This window comes from Sminthopsis crassicaudata, chromosome 2 (genome assembly GCF_048593235.1).
Source record: "Sminthopsis crassicaudata isolate SCR6 chromosome 2, ASM4859323v1, whole genome shotgun sequence".
Taxonomy (NCBI): domain Eukaryota; kingdom Metazoa; phylum Chordata; class Mammalia; order Dasyuromorphia; family Dasyuridae; genus Sminthopsis; species Sminthopsis crassicaudata.
The window spans coordinates 61072591-61094861 of record NC_133618.1 but is presented as its reverse complement, the minus strand read 5'-3'; the positions used below and the strand labels follow the sequence as shown (position 1 = coordinate 61094861).

The 22271-nt window shown below is 39.4% G+C and overlaps 1 protein-coding gene across 1 annotated transcript in view; it reads left to right on the top strand.

Moving 5' to 3' along the window:
- Positions 1-22271, top strand: part of CMTM3 (CKLF like MARVEL transmembrane domain containing 3) — a 36893-nt gene that overhangs the window by 8414 nt on the left and 6208 nt on the right. The window contains exons 2-3 of the mRNA XM_074286541.1: positions 13996-14151; positions 21363-21458. Of these exons, the coding sequence (XP_074142642.1) occupies positions 13996-14151; positions 21363-21458 (252 nt within the window). The remainder of the gene's footprint in view (positions 1-13995; positions 14152-21362; positions 21459-22271) is intronic.

Sequence of the window (22271 nt, the reverse complement as noted above, 5' to 3'; positions counted from 1 at the left end):
TGTTGGAGGAGAAAGGAAAGCTTGTATGGGTTATATTACAAATATAAAAATTATAGGACTTGGCAATTCATTGGAAGGGAAGAAAATAGGGATTCAAAGCTAACACCTTATGTTTTAAGCCTGAGTGACTAAGATTCAGGTACACTCCGTGGTAATAGGGAAGTTGGGAAGAGGGAAGGGTTTGGGGAAAAAGATAATGAATTCTGTTTTGGACTTAATAACATTGAAATGTCACTGCAAATCCAGTTCAATACGTCCAATAAGCAGTTGGTGAAGCAAGACTGACAGTCCCTAGAGAGGTTACAGCTGAATAAATAGATCTGACAGTCATCTACATAGAGACTATTAAACCCTTGGGAGATGGTAGGATCATGAAATAAGATGGTAGAGGAGGAAAATATGGCCAAAAAACTTCCATTCCAATGGAAGGGACATGTTTGAGTCTATACACGATATATACAAATTAAACACGTGATAACCATGAAATGGAAGACAAAGGAAAGATGGAGGGTAAAGGAATGTCTTCAACTCTAGATAGTACATGAGCTGAATCTTGAAAGAAAAGAGGCATCCTAGAGGCATCCCAGGAGGTGGTGGAAAAGGAGTATGTTCCAAATATAGGGGATATCGAATACAAAAGCAATGATATAGGAAATGGTGCAAACTGTGATGAATAATAGACTAGGATGACTGGATTTCAGAGAACAAAGGGAGTAGTGTATAAGGAAACAGGAAAACTAGGCAGAGTCCAGGTTGTGTTCCTTTTTCATTTTAAATGGAATAGTTGATTGCATGGGGAATGACATGAAAAAAATTGAACTCTAGAAAAAGTACTTTGTGACTGTGAGGACAGATCGGAATGGGGAGAGAATTGTGTCAGGAAAAAAATTGGAGCCTACTGAAAAGTCTAGGCAAGATGTAATAAGGTAAAACTTATTAGTGTGGTGACTGTATGGGTGGAAGGAAAGAGAGCATATCCAAAAGATGTGTCGGCAGAGAAATTGGGTATATGGAGGTGAGAGGAATCAAAAATTACCCAAAGATCACTGTCTTGTGTGACTTGGTGAATTGTGGCACTCTCAATAATAACAGGGAAGTTTGGAAGAGGAGTGGATTTGGGGGGAAGGATCATGAGTTCTGCTTTGGACACGTTGAGTTGGAAATGTCTAGGGGATATTCAATTCAAAATGTCAGACTGCAACTGAAGTTGGTATACATTGATCTGGTAGTCATGTGCATAGAAATGCTAACTGAACCCATTCCCAGGAACTAGGTTATCTGGAAAGAGAGTATAGATAGAGAAGGCAACCCAAAACAGAACCAGAATATTATGATTTGGCTAAGGAGGCTGAAAAGGAGTCAGAAAGATAAAAGGCTCAAGAGGAGAGGAGTGATTGACAGAGAGGGTGTTGTGAGATCAAGAAAAATGAGAATTGAAAAAGAGCCATTAAATTTGGCAATTAAGAGATTCTTGGTGACACTGGCAATGTACTTAGATTCTCTCATTACCAGCCTCAATTCATTCTGAGCTTTAGCAATCTTCACAGGACCTTTACAGGACCATGTCACACTCTTACATTCATTTTGTTACCAGACTTTGCTTCCATTTTCTTTATTTAATATCTAGGTTGGTTGGTGAGTTTATTTATATCAATCTCTTCAGATAAATCTTATTTTTCCTTGTCATTGAAAGTTTCCCTTCTTCAGAATATCATTCTCATTGCCCTCGGGCTGATGATCCCTGAAACATTTAGATGTACATTGAAGCACCGGATCCTAGTTATCCTCCCTCTGAACCTTTAGAAATCTTCTTTGCCAAAATCCAGGAGGCATGTCAGCTATGGCCAGATTTCCTCAACTTCTCTATCACAAACTCTCAGATGAAGTGGTCAGCTTGCTCCAAGGCTCCCATCATTTATACCCCTAAAATCATTTCCTCTGTGTTAGTGAGAATCAGATCCAGAATTGTTGGTCAGTTACACAACTGACTTATTATGTGCTAGGAATTATGCAAAGAAAAGCAAAAACACAGTCCCTCAAGGAGCTCACATTCTAATGGGGGGACACAAAAATAATTGTACTTACATGATAAGTACAATGTAAATGGAAAGTAATCTAAAAGGAAGACACTAGCAGGCTGGAGAGGAAGAGGAGGAGGAGACAGGAGGTGACAGGAGACAGGAAAGGCCTCCTGCAGGTGCTGGGATTTGAGTTAACTCTTTTTTTTTTTTTTTTTTTTTTTTTTTTTTTTGAGCTAACTCTTGAAGGAAGCCAGAAGGCAGAGGTGAGGATGAAGAGGAAATTGAATTTCCTCTTGTTAGTTCCTTTACCTTTGAAAAAATAAAATGATCACTAAGGCAAGTCAAGAAGTAATTAACTATTCTGATTTGTTCTTAATTTATAAAAATGAAGTTTTTATTTTATTTAATATTAAATATCTACATATAAATGCTGAAAGTTCATGCATAACAAGAAAGTAGCCACCAGTATCTATCTACCTATATTTATTTAGAGAGAGAGAGAGAGAGAGAGAGAGAGAGAGAGAGAGAGAGAGAGAGAGATTGAGAGAGAGACAGAGACAGAGAGAGACAGAGACAGAGAGAGACAGAGAGACAGACAGAGAGAGATTAGATAGATACTAGTGGAAGTTTTCTTGTTTCTTACGAATTTTTCAAGTTTCAGCTATTAATCCTTCTTACTTTTTTGTCGTTACTATCTACAGTAGCTAACTTTTGGGATGTCCATAGGCAGTCCTGGCATATAACATTAATAAATGCTTGTTCCCTCTCCCCCCTTATTAAAGTTATTTTGATTAGATTTGCAAGATACCTGGCAAATCCATTTGAAGCAGCCTTTGTTTGAGTATACTCCCTCTCTGGCTGGGAATTTGTCAAAACCCATTCTCAGGTGCCACTTTTTTAACCAGCTGTGCTTTTCCCAAACTGGTTTTTCTCTCCTGCATCCCTTTCCCCCAGTAGGCAACAGTGAGAAGAACACAAGCTGTGCCCCTCTGGTCTTGTCCAAAGCTTAATCATCATTGGCAAAACTTTTTCATTTTCCTTCTGGAAATGCCATGTAAATCACCAGAAAGGGAGAGTTGTCATCTTGGAAGGTTTTGTTTTATGTCTTGGGTATGCTGTACCCTAGGAAGAAAAAAGATGTGTTATTAGGACAACAAATAGCCTCCTCAGTATCCATGATCAGAGAATCAGCCATGAAGATTCTTCCTCCTTTCTTCTTCCTGTGTTTCTAACTGGATGATTGCTTACCAAACAGTCCCAAGACTCTCCTCCAATATTCTTAGGAGGGTATGTGGCTTCTTACTTCTCAGAACATCTATGTAACCTCTTTAAGAAAAGCCTCAAATCTATTTCAGCTCTATTACACAAATCTCCTTTTCCTTCTCTTTCTGTTCCCCATCATTCTAGAAAGGGTTTTCTCCCCTTCTCCATAATAGATCATTTCACTACCTCCCCCATGAAGCCTTGCTTCTGTTACCTGTAGAAACCCTCCATTTGTTTCTCCATTGTAGAATCAACAAAATTAGCCAACACTTGCAACATAGATAATGGCTTTTGGAAGACAACATTGTTGCTCTTGTTGGAAAAGATGCAAATTTCAGCATCTCCAGAGAAGTCACTGCATAGACTCCCTTACATTTCTTTGGTTGAGATTTTCAGCCTTGTTTCTTGGAAGAACTTGTGAACGCTTGTTTACACCATAACATTCAGCCTCTGGAGAAAACTACTCTGGTCCATTATCACTTCTGGAGAACCTGACAACATTATTCAAATTCCTTTCCTTGTCTCACCACAGGAGACAGCCACAGCTGTCACATCCACTTCCCCTTGAGTCTTCCACCCATCTTTGATCTTCCTCATGCAGTCTACTCCTTCAATCTGCTTATCTGCTTTTTTTTAATCTAATTTTTCAGTCAGTCAATAAACATTGATTAAGTGAAAATTATTGCCAGATTGCCTAATTGTCTACAATCTTTTTATAGACTCCTCATTCCCCTTGATCCTGCTTCTCTTATAAACCAGAGGGAGAATCAAAATCAGTTTCTAGACCTAGAAATTGTTCTTCAAATTACCTTCAATTTAATCACAAATTTTATCAAATTTATTTTCCCCAAATTCAATTTTCAACCTAAAATAGTAGTAATAATAAAATTAACCAGTGTTTCAAGGCTTGAAAAATGTTTTACAAAAATTATTTCACCTGATCCTCATAACAACCCTGGATTGTTATTCTATGATTATACCCATTTTATAGATGAGGTAAGCACAAGTGACTTGCCCAGGATCACGTTTTCCTGACTCCAGGTTCAGTAATCTCTCCACCACACTCTCTAATTACCTAGTACGAACCCCTCCAAGTTCATTATATGATATCCTCGTATTCTGCTCAAGGCCTTCCTCTCTCTCTCTTTCCCTGCTCCTCTTCCCTCAGAATCAGGTAGTAGATAATATGTGAAATGCATTGTCTTTGCAGCAGATAAATGTTAGTATTAAGTAATGCACACTCTCAGTGATGAGACCTGGATCCTTCAATTATTAAAGCATGGATAAGGCCATATTATGTTAGATACTACCACCATTAATGATAACTCACTTTTCACTTAATAACTCTATTTTTTCTACCATTAATGCTTTAAAGTTGAGGAAGTTTTTTCTTCACTACAACTCTAAGGGGAAATAGGAAGTTGCAAGTATTATTCACTTCTTTTTACAAGAGTAAATTGATGCTTAAGTAAGTTTAATGATTTGTCCCGAATCTCACAGCTGGTAAATATTTGACTAGTAAATGATCTTACAAATAGTAAGGTCATTTGACTCTAAGATCAGTACCAGTTTTTACTAGGCCACACTTTCAGGTCTGAGTGGAGACAACAAAGCTGTCCACAGATTATTATAAGATAAATCAGAACATTATTTCTATGTGAGATTATTATAGACTTACATAGAGAGAGATAGTATATTGTAATGGATAGCTTGAATTTAGGAAGACCTAGCTTCAAAGCTCACCTTTGACATAATGTGCATAATTCCCAAAAATTTACCTACTAAATCATAGCAGTTTTATAGTCTCCTAGCCTGATGGAGGGAAGGACCTTTCATATAAGTTGAGGTTTACAAAGTACACTTCTAGCATCAGTTCTACAGGACAGAGATGTCATTATTGTTCTCATATTACAGATAAGGAAATTGAGGTTGAGATAATTTTGGCAATGTGTTGAGGATTGATTATCAATGGAACATGTTGGAACTAGGATTCATACTCAGGTCTTCTGACTATAACCAGTGTCCATTTTCCTGTATCACCATAACTTCTGGGACACCCTGGCCTGGCTGGGAGGAATGAGGAGACCATGAACCAAACCTACTAAAGATCACTGGATAGAAAGGTTTGGGCCTTGGAGAGGGGTGGTATCAAACTGATATAGATTGGAATGACAAAAGCTGGACACATTGTGAGAAAACAGGCACATGAATTCACTTAATGGGTCTGTAAAATTGTCCAGCCTTTTGGAAAAGCAATTTGAAAATATGCCTACCAAGTTAATAAATTGTGAAATACCCTTTGAGACAGTAAGACCTGTACTGGTTTTCTACCTCAAAGAGATCAAAGAAAGAGACTTTCTATCTATCTGTCTCTCTGTCTGCCTATCTGCCTGTCTGTCTGTCCAACTATCCAAGTATTTATCAATCTAAATACTCCTGGCAACTCTGCTTACTTTGGCAAAGAATTGTAAACTGCCCATCAATCGGAGAGTTATGGCATATGAACGACAGAGTACTGTTTGCACTCTAAGAAATGATGGGGGAGATTCTTTCAGAAATACCTGGAAGACCTGAATGAACCAATACAGAATGAAAGAAGTGAAACCAGAACAATGTATACATTGTATACTATTGTAAAGACTAACAGCTATGAGATACAATGACCAGTTATAATTCTAGAGGATTCACAATGAAATATACTATCTCTTGACAGAGAGATCGTGAATACAATGTACACATGGAGTTTTTTTGGATATAGCTAATGCAGGAATTTATTTTGCTTGACTCCATGTATTTGGAACAGATTTTTCCTTTTTTCTTTTTCATTTGAAGGAAAAGGAAAGGAGAGAGGAGGCTGATTTTTGGTCACTGAAAAAAATAAAATTTAGGTGAAATAAATATAAAAAGAACCACAACAGAAGCCATGTGGAGCTTCAGAGCAGCAGTGAAAGTGTCTGAACATCTCTTCCTATAAGCTTCCCCCTATCCTGCTGCCCAGGTTCCCGCCGGTCCTGCCTCATGCAGCTGTGAGGAGGAGGATGTGAGAGAAAGGTGGATGCCTTGAGCTTCAGATGATGCTGACACACATCCTGTTGCTTGTGTCAGAAGTGTAGAGAAGCAGGTGATCTGCCCCTCCCCCTTCCCCAGCCTCTTACTGACTGCTCCCAAATGTCAGCCTCCTACAGCTGGTAACTCAGATCCAGGGAAAGAACTGCTGAGTGGGGCAATGGATGGAATACTGGACCTGGATTTAGGATGAGGTGAATTCAAATTCAGCCTCAAACCCTTACTAGTTGTGATCCTGGGGAACCTCAGTCTGTAAAATGGGGATAATCACAGCACCTAGTTTCCCAGAGTTGTTGTAAGCATGAAATGAGATCACATATGTAAAAGACTTTGCAAGCTTTTTACAAGCTAACTTTTTTACAATGCTAACTTTTAAAAAATTATTATCCCTACATCTCCTTCCCAACTCCTAGACTTCCTTATTAAGTTCTTCTGGCAAAGTCTCCATCATTTGACATATCACTTCTGTAACAACAGGGTTCCAAGCTCTTTAACAGTATTTGTGGAGGAGGCAGAAGACTTGAGCCTGGAGCAAAGGACTGAATTTATTGAGTGTTCAAATGTGGGGGCTGGGCTGGGCTGACTTCTAAGGTCATTCTGTTCCTCTGATACCATTGTTCCCTATAGAAACTTGAATTCAACTGCACATCTTCTTTTAGTTTTTCTAAATGAGCAGAAGATACCAGGCAGCCATTCCTTAACTCACTTATTCTGGGGAAGGAGGGCTGACAAATCAATCCATCACATTTATTAAGTACGAGACACAAGTATGCGCCTCCAGCTGGGGAACAAGGGGAAATGGATTGCAAGTGGGAGTTCATTCCCCAAATAGCTATGAGGAGAGCCTCTCTGTTATTAGTCAGAAGAGATGCTCTCACAGAACCCAATAGGAAATGCCATTTATCATGGGGGTTGGGGACTGGAAGGTTTTGTGTTGTTTGTTTGTTTGTTTGTTTGTTTGTTTATTTGTTTTCCTGAGATGACTGGGATTAAGTGACTCAGCCAAGGTCACACAGTTAGGAAGTGTTGAGTGTCTTGAGGCCAGATTTCAACTCAAGTCCTCCGACTTCGGAGCTGATTCTCTATGCACTTCACCACCTAGCTGCCCTGGTTTTGTGTTGTTTTTAAGAACATTGGAACATAAAACCAGCTACACCCAGCAAAAGAACTCTGGGAAATGAGTGTGAACCACTACATAGAATTCCCAATCCCTTTATTTTTGTCCACCTGCATTTTTTATTTCCTTTACAGGCTAATTGTACACTATTTCAAAGTCCAATTCTTCTTATGCAGCAAAATAACTGTATGGACATGTATACATATATTGTATTTAACATAAACTTTAACAAGTTTAACATGTACTGGTCAACCTTGCCCCTACCTGGGGAAGTGGGTGGGGGGAAGGGAGGGAAAAACTGGAACAAAAGGTTTTGCAATTGTCAATGCTGAAAAATTACCCATGCATATATCTGGTAAATAAAAAACTATAATAATAAAAAAAAAGAATATTGGAACATAGAATCTTAGACCTCAAAAAAATTTAAAATAATCTCCAAGTCTTCATTTCACAGAGGAGTAAGCAGGGAAAGGTGAAAGTTTCCCCCCCTAGTCACACAGTTTTTAAATGTCTTTTTCTGTTGTCTAGACTCTCTCCAGCTAACCAGATAGTTTGAGTATGACTTGGTCCTGGCACTGCCCAAGAAACTTATCCCCCACCTAAGGATGGGCAGGCCTAACTCCCAGCTAGAGGGGAAATCCAACGAGTCATGGCCTAGAAATCAGGAGCTGTAATCCTAGTTTTGCTGGCTAGCTAGGTGACCACAGGCTTTTCCCTCTGTGCCTCTGTTTTCTGAAATAAGGACTGGACTGGTCATCTCTAAGATCCTTCTAGCATCCTCTGACTAGATCAGGCAAGAAGAAGACCCATGTGGCTGACTTGTAGGATCATTCTATGACAACCATAATAACATTAGCCTTTAAGGAACTATTTAACTTGGCAAAATGCTTTACAGACATTATTTCAACAACCTTGCAGTATCATCATCCCCATTTGACAGAAAGGAAAACTTTGGCAGACAGAGGTTAAATGACTTACCCAAGATTCTACAGCTAGTGATTAGTCTGAGACAGTTTTAAAACTCAGACCTTTTAGACTACAAATACTCTATTTTCTACACCTCCTAACTAGAAGAGATTTTAATCCAAATTCCCCTTCTCTCTCCCCATTTTACATATGAGAAAACAGAATCAGATCACACAGAAAGTTATAGAGCCACATCTTTCCCAAGAGAGTGCCAGTGGGAGGCTTCTTTCTCTACCTTCCCACTGTTGACTAGACAGACAAAAGGCAGAAAAATCCCCTAGGGTCTTCACCAGTAACTGATCTAGTACCTGGACCCACATCAGGCCATTGTGGAAATACACACTAGGAGTAATGCATAGGCTAAATAGTCCTTATAGACTGATTATATAGTTATAATATAGTCTTATAGGTTATATATAAAGCTTAGAGATATATATATAATATATTCACATATTATCATATAACATATATATAATATATCATAATGTTATATTTTATGATATATAATGGAATAAATAATGTATTATAAACAAACTATTACATATTATAATGTGTTAAATAAATGAAATATATATTACATATTATATATAATGGAATAAAGATATTATATACAAATAAATTTATAATTATAGACTCTCTTAACCAAAGGAGATAAGGATCACAGTATCTAGTGCTGGAAATCTAATGATTCAACTCTATCATTTTTCAGAAGAAATTAAGACAGGGGAAGTATCTTGCTCAGGGTCATCCATGAAGAAAATATTAGTGCTAGGACTTAAAATCTTTAGTCCCTGACTCCTTCCTTGCTACCTACAAATGTGCCTGATTATTCTCATACATCAAAAACCTTGATACAAAAATTTCCTCAGTATATCATCCCCTATCTTCCCTTCTTTTCAATCCAAACTCTCTGAAAAATCTATATACAAACACTGTCTCAACCTTCTCACTTCTCACCCACTTCCAGTCTGGCTTCCATCTTGCTGCTCAGTGGTAAACTGATTTCTCCCAGGTCACCAGGGATCTTTTCTAAGTCCTGGCCTTTTTTGACACTGATGATCACCCCTATTTTCTCCTCATGGGTTTCTGTGATGATGCTCTTTCCTTGGCAACACACTGTCCACACCCTGTGTTCTGGAAAACCCTGATGTCCCTGGAGCTGTGATGTCCAGATCCTCTTCATGCAGGAGCTGAGTCAGCTGTTGCTCCCCTCTTCCTCCTCCTCCACTTGAGACAAACTTTCAGAAAATATCATGTATCATTCCACAATAAGGGAGGGGACAGTAGCAAAGAGAGGGGCAGGAGAAAGGACATGTATGTAGTTCCTGCCTTCCAGGGATTACACTCAAAACACATAGAGAATAAATAACTCATTTCCAAAGCAGGAAGATTAACAAGATGCTTTCCTCATGACAACATGTATTGAACAGTTCTGGGAAGGGGCTAAAGAATGAAGAGTCCAGGGCAGAAAAGAAAGGACTTAGATGGGGACATTTTTCTTTACTGCTGTCTGTCCAGGCAGGAGGATGCAGCTCCTGAGCCAGGAGGATACAGGGAAAGAGCTCTGTGCCCCTCATGGGTAACAGAGTTTGCAGTGAAGAGGAAAAAGTATTGCTGGAAGTCTAAAGGGTCAGATTCTTGGTAGTTACTCCTGCTATGACTGGACAAGCTTCCCTTCTCTGACTTCAGTTCCTCTTCTGTAAAACTCAGATGATCTCTCAGCTTCTTTATGGACCTAAATCCTATGACTCTGATGAGTCTGAAGGGGGTCACTTAGAGGAAGGAAATGTACTTGTCCAAGCACATACAGCTCCTATATTTTAACACCTTTCACTGCTCACTCCAGAGATGACACAACTAGAGACCAATGTCTGCTGTGTCAGAGGAAGTTGAAGAATCACAGATGTGAAATCACTAGGAAGCACTGTAACACAATTATTTTTTGTTTTTACACATTCAAGACTTACAGAGCACCTGAGGTACATTTTCTCATCTTATCTTACCAATTGCCCAGTGAGGGAGGCAGTACAAATGTGATTTTACATAAGGGGAAACTGAGGCTGAGAGATGTTTCTGACTCCAGACCAACACTCTACCTGTTACATTCTGCTGAAAAGGGAATGTTCAAATCTGTTCATCTGCCTTTAAAAGAATGGAAGCTTTGGGGTCATACAAGAAAGTTAAATTATTGCTCTTTGGGTTTTCTAAACACCAAAGGAAGTAAATTGAGGACTGGTGCTTATCCTCAAAAGGGAGAAATTACCAAGAAAATCACATACATAAAAATAGGCATATATATATGTACCCATATATATTTGTATATATAAACATACTTATGTATACATGAAACAAAGAATTTGCACATATTAATTTGTCTATATTCAGCAAGCAGTTCTGCATAATAATAGCTAGCATTTACATAGTGCCTTAGGATTTGCATACTTTAAAAATATCTTGTTTGATTCTCACAATAATCCTGTGTGGTAAGTGCTATTATTATTCCCATTATACAGTTGAGAAAACTGAGCCTTTTGAGAAGTTTTCAATGCCACAGGCAGTATTTGAACTCAGGTTTGCTGACTCCAGGTCAAGGGAGTGCACTATTCACCTCCACCAGTCCTCCAACCCCCACACCTAACTGCTTCTGCATCTACTATGCAGAGAAGCTACTGAGACACTATAAAAGTAAACATGGTCTTTGCTTTCATGGATTTTCCCAATACCTAATCTGTCATCTGGTTAAATTATTTGCTCTTGCTGGGCCTCTTGGTTTGTAATGGCATTTCCACAGTCTATGTTCTAGATCAGGGTTCTTGAAGCATCATCCCCCAGAACGGGGGTCTTCGAGTCAAAGCTATTTTAGTGGCTAGGAGATGCAGAGATTGATTGCTAAACCTGAATTCAGATGTCACCTCAGATACACTTATTAGTTGTGTGAACATGGACATGTTATTTGACTTCTGTCTGCCTCAGTTTGTTCATCTGTCAAAGAGGAATAAACAATAGTACCTACCTCCCAGGGTGGTGAGGATCAGATGAGATAATAATTATATAGTGCTTAGCATAGTACCTGGCACATATTTGACACTATATAAATGAGAACTATTAATATTATTATTTACAATAATACCAACATGTAATTTGTCTATTAAAATACAGTAGTCCTCCCTTTTCTAGTTACATGATAAGGCACAATCTTCTTTATATACTTCGATCAAATCCACAAATGACAAGAGAATGAATACAGAAGCAAATATGAGAAGCTAGCTGTTTTTTATTAAGCCAAACATTAAAGAGATTTGCAAAAAGTATGTGACTTTGCAGGATCTCCACCTCATATTTGTACAATTGCAGTAGTCATTGATTGGTGTCTTCTGCCACATCTCTACCCACTCCAATCTATCCTGACCTCAGCTTTCCAAGTGAATGTCCTCAAGCACAAGTCTAACTATGTCACTCTACCCCCAATCAACAAATTATTTATTCTAATGCCTTCCCTCTATTGACTATTATTAATCTTTTTTATACTTTGTACACAGTTGCTTGCATGTTGTTCCCCCTTGTCACCCCATTAAGCTCCTTGAAAGTAAAATAGTCTTTCACCTTTCTTTGTATCCAGGATACTTAGCACCAGGTTGACACATAGTAGGTGCTTAATAAATGTTTAATAATAGACTAGAAATAATGCCAGTCTTCTAATTATTTTTTTCTGTTTTGGAAAATAATTTTTTAATAAAAATAAACTAATGGGTTCATTATATTTAAATGCTTTTAAGTATATCAGTTTTAATTTCTAATACACTAGATATTGACAGATATTATCCCCACAAAAGCTCTTTGGAGTCCTCAATAATCTTTAAAAGTGTAAAGGGGTCTAGATATCAAAAAAATTGAGAAATGCTACTCTAAAATATCTTCCGGCTCTAATAAATCCCTTCTAATGGCTCTTCCTGATGATATTCTTTGGTTTCTAAATATAAGATGCTGTATTTGACCATATGATTTCTTCCTCTTTCTTTTTCCTCCATTATATTATAGCTCTGGAAAAAGTGGAAACTCTGAAGTGCTGTGTAAATATGGGATATCCTGTATTGGTCTTGGTTCAGAGACATTCCCACTGACCTTCATTAATTTTTAAGCCTCTGGCCATTTAGAAAAGAACTCAGACTTATTCAACCATCAGCAATAACATTCATTAAACTCTAGGAGTAGTTTCCTGGTAATCAAAAGGAATGCACTGGACTGAGTGTCAAGAGGACGAGCTGTAGCTTTGGCACTATAGTTTGGTCTAAATCCTAACCTTAGCTTTGGCACTGTGTCTACTCTAGAATCTAGCCTCAAGCATGAATTCACTGGGTGACTCTGGCATGTCACTTCCCTCCTCGTAACAAATATGCGTGGTCAAGCAAAACAAATTCCCCATTTGGTCTTGTCCAAAAATGTGCCTCCTTTTGCATTTTTAGTCTGTCACTTCCAAAAATTGGGTAGAATGTGTCATTCTAGTTTTCTGGAATCACAGCTAGTCACTGTGTCCATCAGAATTCTTAAATTTTTCAAAGTTGATCATTTTCACAATGTTATGTTATTATATAAATTATTCTCCTGTTTCTGCTCTCTTTACTACCAGTTCATAAAAGACTTCCCAGGTTTCTCTGAAACTTGCATCATTTCATACGTCACAACAATATTTTATTACATTCATATATCATAATTTGTTTAACCATTCCCCAATTGATGGATTCCCCATCCATTTCCATTTTTTGCCCCCTCCCAAAAAAAAAACTGTACAAATGTACAAACAGGTCCTTTTCCTTTTTTCTTTCAACTGTTTGGAGTATATCACTGGGTCAAAGTGACATTCTCAGTTTAGAAATTTTTTGGTCATAGTTCCAAATTGCTCTCCAGAATGGCTTGGACTAACTATAGCTCTACCAGCAATACATTTATGGGCCTGTTTTCCTACAGATCCTGCAACATTTGTCATTTTCTCTGTTTTTATCATCTTCAACAGACTGATAAGCAAGAGGTAGAACCCTAGAGGAGTGTTTTCAATTGGGGGTACCTTCCCTTTGCTGTTTTTATAGATTGTAAGCTCCTTCAGGGCAGGGACTTTATCCCCAGTGCTTAGCAGAGTACCTGGCACATAGTAGTGCTTAATATATGTTTATTAATTGATTGATCTTTTGGGGCATAAGTACTTTGGAGGAGGCAATTTAATCATTTTACTAACAAGGTCAAGAGATTATTAAAAATTTGCCCATCTCTTTTAGACTAAAGGCAAACACTTCATAGAGAGTTTCTTGGGACTTATGAGGGAAGACAATGTGAAAAGAAAAATAGCACAATTTGATGCAGTTATAGCGGAACCCTATAACTGTTACAGCCCCATCACACTGTGTTATTTTTTGCCCTTTCTCACTTCAGCTAGCAGGCAGAGGGAAAGAGACACCAATGGGAGGAGAAAGGTGTGGGATGCCTAAGGTCAGGGATAGAGAAGCAAATTCAGCTTTTCCTTAGGCATGGGTCATCCTCAGAGGAAGCTGAGACTCATCTCCCTGGCAGGTCCTCTCTTTCATCATCTTCATCTGCTACATTGCGTCCACGGCAGCGTCCTTCCTGACCGTGCCCCTCTTGAAATTCCTGCTGGCCCTCTGCTTCTTCTTCGGCTACTTCATGAAGATCAACGAGAAGTTCCCAGGGATCTGTTGGCCTCTCTCGGTAAGCAAGCCGTGGAGTCAGGGTGAGCAGGGAGGGAGGTTTGTTTTCTCATTTCTTATCTAGGCTTTGCATCATCCAAAGCTTTTTCTGCAGAGTTCACTAGTGCAATACTGACACCATTTTCTTAACAGAGATTTAAAGAAAGCACCAAATCAATTATCACAAGTATTGTCTTAAGCATTTTATGTGCCAGCCATTGTATTTGGTGCTGAGGATAGAAAAAAAAGTAAAATCATTACTGTTGTCTGGGGGTTGCAATCCCGCAAAGGGAGGCAACATGTACCTATCTATGTATATGCAAAAATAAATAGAGGGTAACAGGGATAGGAGAAGCAGAGCTCAGTAACACGAGGATTTTCAATACTCTGAATTATAGGGAATCTAACACTTGTAATGATACCCAAATGCTTGAGCACAAAGGTTTTGTGCTTCACACTCAGGAATGATCCTTTGCCAAGGGCAGAAAACTTATCAGAGTCAATACACTAAAAGCTGGAATGAACAGAAAAGATCTCATATAAATGATGGCATGATGGCACCTGATATGAGTCTTGAAGGAAACTTGGGCTTTCTAGGAGGCAGAGATGAAAGGGAAATGTTTGACTGATAAAGTGTGCAAAGGCAATGATAGGGAAAATGGAGAGTCAGGTCGAGCACTGTGAATACAGCAAGTCCAAGGGAATGTTGCATGAGAAGGCTAAAAAGGCAAGCTGCAGCTAGATTGCTAAGGGAATACATTATAGTTGTAATCATTAAAATTATAGTTATGTTTGTGCTTCTATTTAAACTAATTTACTTATTATCTAAGAATCAAATAAGGTGCAAAATACTTCATAATCCTAAATTACTAAAAAGCATATTTTTGTTAACTCTATTTTGATTCTCCACTCCCCCTCTATGTTTGGACACTTTTTTAAAAAGTTGATTAAAGAAAAAAAGCAACCACCAGACTGATCTAATACCGAACACATGATTCAGGAGGAGGTGGGGGGGAGGGGTTAAAAGCAGAGTCCAAGGAGCCTGAGAATGGGCTGATTTACTTTTTAGGGAAGTAGGGAGGAGTCAAGTAATTTCAGGATCATATTTCCTTTACTCACCACCAAGTGTCGCTGTTGTTCTAAAATGATTAAAGCTAATTAGGAATTAATGTAAAGGAATTTGAGGGTTTTCAAGAAAAGTTATATCTTGATATATATCTGTAATATATGTGTGTGTGTGTGATTATATATTTGTAACAATCATATATATCAGAGCTTCCTAAATTTTTTTCTATTTGCAATCCCTTTTCACTTGAGAAATTTTAACATGTCCCCAGGTATATAGATATATAAAATAGGTATACAAATCAAACATTTACTGATAACAAATCATAATTTCACAACCCCCACATTCAGTTACACAACCCTATATGGGGTTATAACTCACAGTTTAAAAAGCTTTGACATGAATATTATATGAGTATGTGCATATGTCAATAAATATGAATACATATATATGTATATGTGTATATGTAAAAAAATACATATGTGTATGTATGTCAATGTTATAAAGACCCTCAGTGTGAGTTAGGTTCATCTAGTCTAAATGAGGTTCAATCAAATGATTCATTCACTCAGAATTAATGAAAAAGTTGGGGCTAAAACTGATCATTCCCAGATCCACTTATCCAGCTCTAACCTCTTCATACCTCTGATTTCGAATCTCCAGCTGCCTATTGGATATCTTGAACAGGATGTCTTGAAATCTTAAGCACCATTTATCCAAAACTTATTATCTTTCTTCCCAAAATCTTCTTTCCTCTTAGTATTCCTATTACTGTGGAGCACACCAACATCCTCCCAGAACCTCAGGCTCCCAACCTTGATGTTACCTTGATTCCTCCCTCTCTCACACCCAACATATCCAATCAGTTGTCAAGTCCTATGTATTCGGTCTTCCAAGCATGACTCATATTTGTCAAGTCTCTCCAGGGTATCCTGTACTCAGCTGCCAAAGAAATTTTCCCAAAGTGCAAGTTTGACCACGTCACTCCACCCTATCAACTTCCAGAAGTAGATAGGAGTTGGCATCCAAAGCTCTTCAAAGCCTGTTTACTCCTACTTTTCCAGTCTTTTTCTACTTTCCTCCTTTCCACATACTCTGCAATGTAACCATACTGGCCTCCTAGCTATACTTTGAGCAAGACCCTTTGTAAGGGCCCTTTAAATGGGTGCCACAGCGCATCGGGAGATTGAGGCCCGGAAGTAATTTCTGTGGATATTAGGACTGCCCTTGGGCGGGATCCTGGCCATATTGAGATAGCTTCTCGTAATGGGTGTCTCTCTCGCTGATTGGCTGTGTGTGTGACCTCACAGGCCCTATATAAGCCCACTGCAGGCAGCAACCGCCCTCTTTAACCTCATGCTGTTCACCCTGGCTCCTAGCCTGGGTGGCCAAGCCAAGATGGGTAGCCGAAAGAGGTAAGGATTTTGGTAGTGAACACGTGGGTCTTCTGACCAGGTGTTCACTCGGGAACCAACAAGTCAGGGCATCAGTTAGGGCATTATGTGAGTAGGGACAATAAAGGCTTTTAAGATTACACGTGGTTGTTCTTGAGTGCGCTACCAGTTATTAAACTATAGATTCAAGAGATTGTGGCCAGAGACCTTAGAGGGCCTCAGAGGAGGCGAGCCGGGTAGAGCTCACACTGCAAAGGACAGTGGTCAAAGGTACTCTGGTGGGTCTAGGACAGACTAGTAATTGTAACTGCCAGGAGAGCACGTTACAAATGGCGCCCAACGTGGTGGACGCATCAGGAATTATCAGGTTTTGAAAATATTTAATATTCAGAATTAAGATTCTGAAAGATCCGGTAGAAACGCCACTTAAGAGGGAAGACAGAGAAGCAATATGGACCCAGGTAAATCTGGGATCAGGCTCAAGGACACAGCTGAACATAATGCTTATTATATAAAGAGGTTAAAGAGCCAGATGGAAGATCTTTTAACAAAGATCACCACTGAAGAACAGCAGGAAGCTTGTAATCAAGCTCCACAAAGGCTATCCCCACACCCAGTAAATAGAGCTAGGAGAGGGAGCAACCTAGAGCTAATGCGATTGTATGACAGTAGAGAGTATAAAATGCCACAGCAAGAGTTGCTGGAATTGCAGGTTAAACTACAGATGGAGATAGAGAAAGAAGAAAAAGCTAGGTTACTACAGATAGAACAGGAAGAGTTCAAACCAGTGGCTGAAACTAAGGAAGGAAATAAACGAATCACATGGACTTCAGTTGTAGAAATTCTTCTTAGCGTTTTGTTGGTTTACCTTGTGCATTGTTGTTTTAAGGAATTTATTGATTACTCTTTCATTGAGAAGAAGTTTAGTTCTTTTTATGTGCAAAGCTCAGGTTTGATTTTAAATCAGCCTTTGGGGAATTTTCCAATTCTTCTTCCCTCTGCCTCACCTTCTTGGGCCAAGGGAGAAGGGGGAGGAGGAAAAGGAAGGGCGATAATATCATCAACACTGCCCATTAATCCATTCAAAACTCCTGTGTCTTCATTTCAAAGGACAGGAGTAGGCTTTATGCCCCAAGGCAAAAAGGAATTGTGGGGTATTGAGTATAATCAGAAAAGTTTTAAAAATACAGTTCAGTTAATTTCTAAGAAACCTTACAGGGACAAGACCTTGCAGTTAGAGAGAGTGGAGTTTTATACTTGTAAAACTGCTAGGATCGTCTTTGGAGAGTTGAAACTCCTCTTTTCTTACCTCGTGGATTTTCCACTTCCACAGGTGAGCTTGATTTCCCAACCCCCTACGGGTATTTATAAAACAGTGTTTATGTTTAGAATGGGTTGGAAAATTGCTGTTTTAATCACTAGAATAAATAGACAGTGTGTGATCTTTGACCCAGGAGGAAAATATCAGATTTATTGATTCACACTCCTGAAGTACAATTCGGTATCAGAAACTCAAACTTTGATTTTTAGGCAAAAGAATTCAGGGATATAGCCGAGTGTTCTAGTAAAGTCATTACTGCACAGACTATCCCCAAGATCTTCTCTTCTAAACAAGAGAAGGGAATTTTGGGATATGTGATTGCTTACAATTTTTAAATTTTGATTTTACATTTTAAAACATTTTTGATTTTACATCTTCAAAGTATTTTGATTTTACATTTTAAAGTTATTTTGGTTTTATATTTTTAATCTATTTCGGTTTTACACTTTTAAATTATTTTGGTTTTACATTTTTAAATTCTTTGCATTTTACCTTAGCAATGCACTTCAGGCATACACAGAAAGTGCAGCTAAGTGACAGACTGACTTTTGTCTGACTTGTTAATCTTTTTGACAACAACTTTGTTTCCACTGTGATGTGGAAAGGCCTGGATGGCATTTGGAAAGGCCCAAGTTGGGCCCCGGGGACATTCCTTCCTAGGTGCAGATCCAGCAGCAGAGTTCATCCCCACCAGAGACATTTGTAACCTGGGGATCCAAGAGAAGGACCAGACAACAGCCCAGAGGGACCTGCCAGATGTCCGCAGCCCTTCAGACGCTGATGGCAGCGATGCCCCTCCTGACCGTGACCAGAGACACCAGACACAGTTCCAGTGTTGCAGCTGAAATGGACTGTTTTGGGTGATACGCAATATAAAGACTGTAAATGGACAATGGGCCTGCTTGCTTCTCCCATGGCCACTTGCCATATGGTGGCCTGGGAAGAGGCTTTGCCCTATGCTTTCTATTGAAGGACTATGCTTTTAAATTAGTGGGTGAAAAACCAACACACCCACCTGCCATTGTTATTGAGACAATGTTACTGGACATGACTGCTTATGTGCACCTGTGAAACTAGAATTGTTCTAGAATTGTGAAAAGTGCAATAGAGAATTGTGATAAGCTAGAATTGCTCTAGGATTGTGAAAAGTGCAATAGAGAATTGTGATAAGCTAGAATTGTTCTAGAATTGTGAAAAGTGCAATTGAGAATTGTGATAAACTAGAATTGCTCTAGGATTGTGACAAGTGCAATTGAGAATTGTGATAAGCTAGAATTGTTCTAGGAGTGTGAAAAGTGCAACAGAAAATTGTAAGAAACTAGAATTGGTCTAGAACTGTGATAAATGTAACTAGAATTGTGACAACCTACCTACTGATATTTGTTAACTAGAATTGTGATGTTTTACCTTGTTGACTTCCCACCTCAGTGTTGACATCCTACCTCATTGGCATCCAACCTCTTTGGCATATTATCTCGAGTATGACTTTGATGAATGGGTTGAACATTTGGGCCACTGTTGAGCCTGGTTCTCATTGTCATACTTCTGTTTACAGTTCTGCTGCTTTGTACCTCCTTGGGCATAACACTGTCATCTCATGGATCAAGTGAACTCTATAGCTGGTGCTAAAAATTTAGCTTGGTGAGATGTGCGGTTCCCGCAAAACAAGAGAAAGGGAATTGTAAGGGCCCTTTAAATGGGTGCCACAGCACATCGGGAGATTGAGGCCCGGAAGTAATTTCTGTGGATATTAGGACTGCCCTTGGGCGGGATCCTGGCCATATTGAGATAGTTTCTCGTAATGGGTGTCTCTCTCGCTGATTGGCTGTGTGTGTGACCTCACAGGCCCTATATAAGCCCACTGCAGGCAGCAACCGCCCTCTTTAACCTCATGCTGTTCACCCTGGCTCCTAGCCTGGGTGGCCAAGCCAAGATGGGTAGCCGAAAGAGGTAAGGATTTTGGTAGTGAACACGTGGGTCTTCTGACCAGGTGTTCACTCGGGAACCAACAAGTCAGGGCATCAGTCAGGGCATTATGTGAGTAGGGACAATAAAGGCTTTTAAGATTACACGTGGTTGTTCTTGAGTGCGCTACCAGTTATTAAACTATAGATTCAAGAGATTGTGGCCAGAGACCTTAGAGGGCCTCAGAGGAGGCGAGCCGGGTAGAGCTCACACTGCAAAGGACAGTGGTCAAAGGTACTCTGGTGGGTCTAGGACAGACTAGTAATTGTAACTGCCAGGAGAGCACGTTACAACCCTTCATCTCCAGCTCTGGATATTTCCTCCGGCTGTCCTCCATGCTTGGAGTAGTACCCCTTCCATCTCTATCTTGTGGCTTCCCTGGTATCCTTCAAGTTCCAGTTAAAATTCTACCTTCTACAAGAAAGGCTTTCCTGGTTGTTCCTTGCTACTAGTGTCTTCCTCTGCTGACCAACCCCAATTTATCCTGGATAGAGCTTGTTTGCACATAGTTGTTTGCATGTTGTCTTGCCCATTGAGTCCTGAGCTTCTCAGGGCAGAGACTCTTGCCTTCTTTGTATTCCCAGTGCTTAGCATGGTGCCTGGCTCCTAATAAGTACTAAATGAATGCCTGTTGACTGTTTATTGACTGACAAAACCCAGATTTTCTCTGGAGTTTCCCCATCCATAGTATATCTGAAGCTGAAAGGGGCATTAGAAGTTATTAGTCCCCTCCCTTCATTTCTAGATGAGGGGCTTGAGACCCAGAGGAGGCACATGGATAATAATTTGCAGGCCAGGATCCAAATCCAAGTCTTCTGATTTTGCACTGCATCCCATGACCTCCTAAAGGCAAAAGAGAATTGTCATTATGATTCTGATGACTCATGGAGGAGGTTCAAAGCTATAATATGTCATCTCTTCCTTCTCTGATACTAAGTCTGATACTAAGGCCTGAGAGACCTGAGTTTTAGTCTCACATTTCTACTAACTCCAAATAAGCTCTTTCTTTCCCCTTGGTTTGAGTAAGAAAATAACTTACATTTCTATAGCCTGTCATTCAGGCTTACAAAGCACACCAGATTCCCAATGTGCCTGGGAGATTCTAAAACAGGGCTAAGATGGCAGAGGACCTGGAGTATATGTCACATAAAGAACACCTAGTTAAAGGAACGAAGGGCATTTAGCCTACAGAAATGATTCAGGGCCTTTGAAACTCTGATAAATAACATTTTGTAAGGTTCCTTTCATCTCTAATTCTGTGAAATGTGGAGGAAGAGTCTTCCCAAGAAAGGCTCCAGTAAGCCACCTTACTGAATCTCTCAGCCCATTTGACTGCCAATCATTGGCTTCCAGCTCAGATTCTATTTTGGTCATTCTTAGCCTCCCAGCGTCTGTAGCTACAATCCTGAAATGAGATTAGATAAGGAAGCTGCCCTCTTCTTCTTAGAATACTTCATCCAGTTCTCTGCAATTGTGCTCTCTTCCAGGACTTCCTTCGATGTGTCACGGCTGCCATCATCTACTTTGCCATATCCATCACTGCCATCTCCAAGTATTCAGATGGGGCTGCCAAAGCAGCGGGGGTAAGTAGCTGATAGCCAGGCTTTGAGATGAAAAACTGTGAGGTTCCACCTATTCCCCAGTGGCACCAATTAGGAGTCAGGAGACCAGGGTTTAAGTTTCAGATTTGTCTCTTGCTTAGCTAAGTGATCCTGTGTGATTCACTTCCCATTTTCTCACTCTAGGCTTCTCTGAGGAATTGGGACATAACCATATGTAGACTCACAGGGATGGGGATCAAAGAAAATGACACAAATTAAGCCTTATATGCAAGGGTGACTTTTAATCATGATTGTTTAATGTCCCTTCCAGTTGGGACATTTTATAATTGTTTAGCTGATTAAGGGGGAAAAAAGACATTTATCTGCCCAGTTACTCTCTTAATCTTGTTATGTGACCTTAAGTATGCACAGATAGACATTTTCCTACTGATGTTCCAAATCCTATTAGCTCACACTAACATAATATATGTACTTTAGAGATGTGCATGTCTCACCACCCATTAGATTATAAACATCCTGAGGGAAGCTTTCCCCTCAGCCTTGCAGCATAATATTTTGCATATAAGGCGTTCAGTTTGACTTGTTGAACACCAAATACAACTGTCTGAAAGCAAATACTTCAGACCTATGATTTCACTACTCTAAGTGACTGTCCAACACTGATCAATTTTTATGTCCTGGTATAATGTCAAAAACAAACAAACAACCCATCATCCCCTGGTGGTCCACCTTCTGGTATTGAGCTTCTCTGCACTCATCTAGGCTGGTCCTTTGATGACAATTTGTCTCTAGGTTTCTACTTAAAGCCTTTCCAATATAAGTCCTTCCAGAACT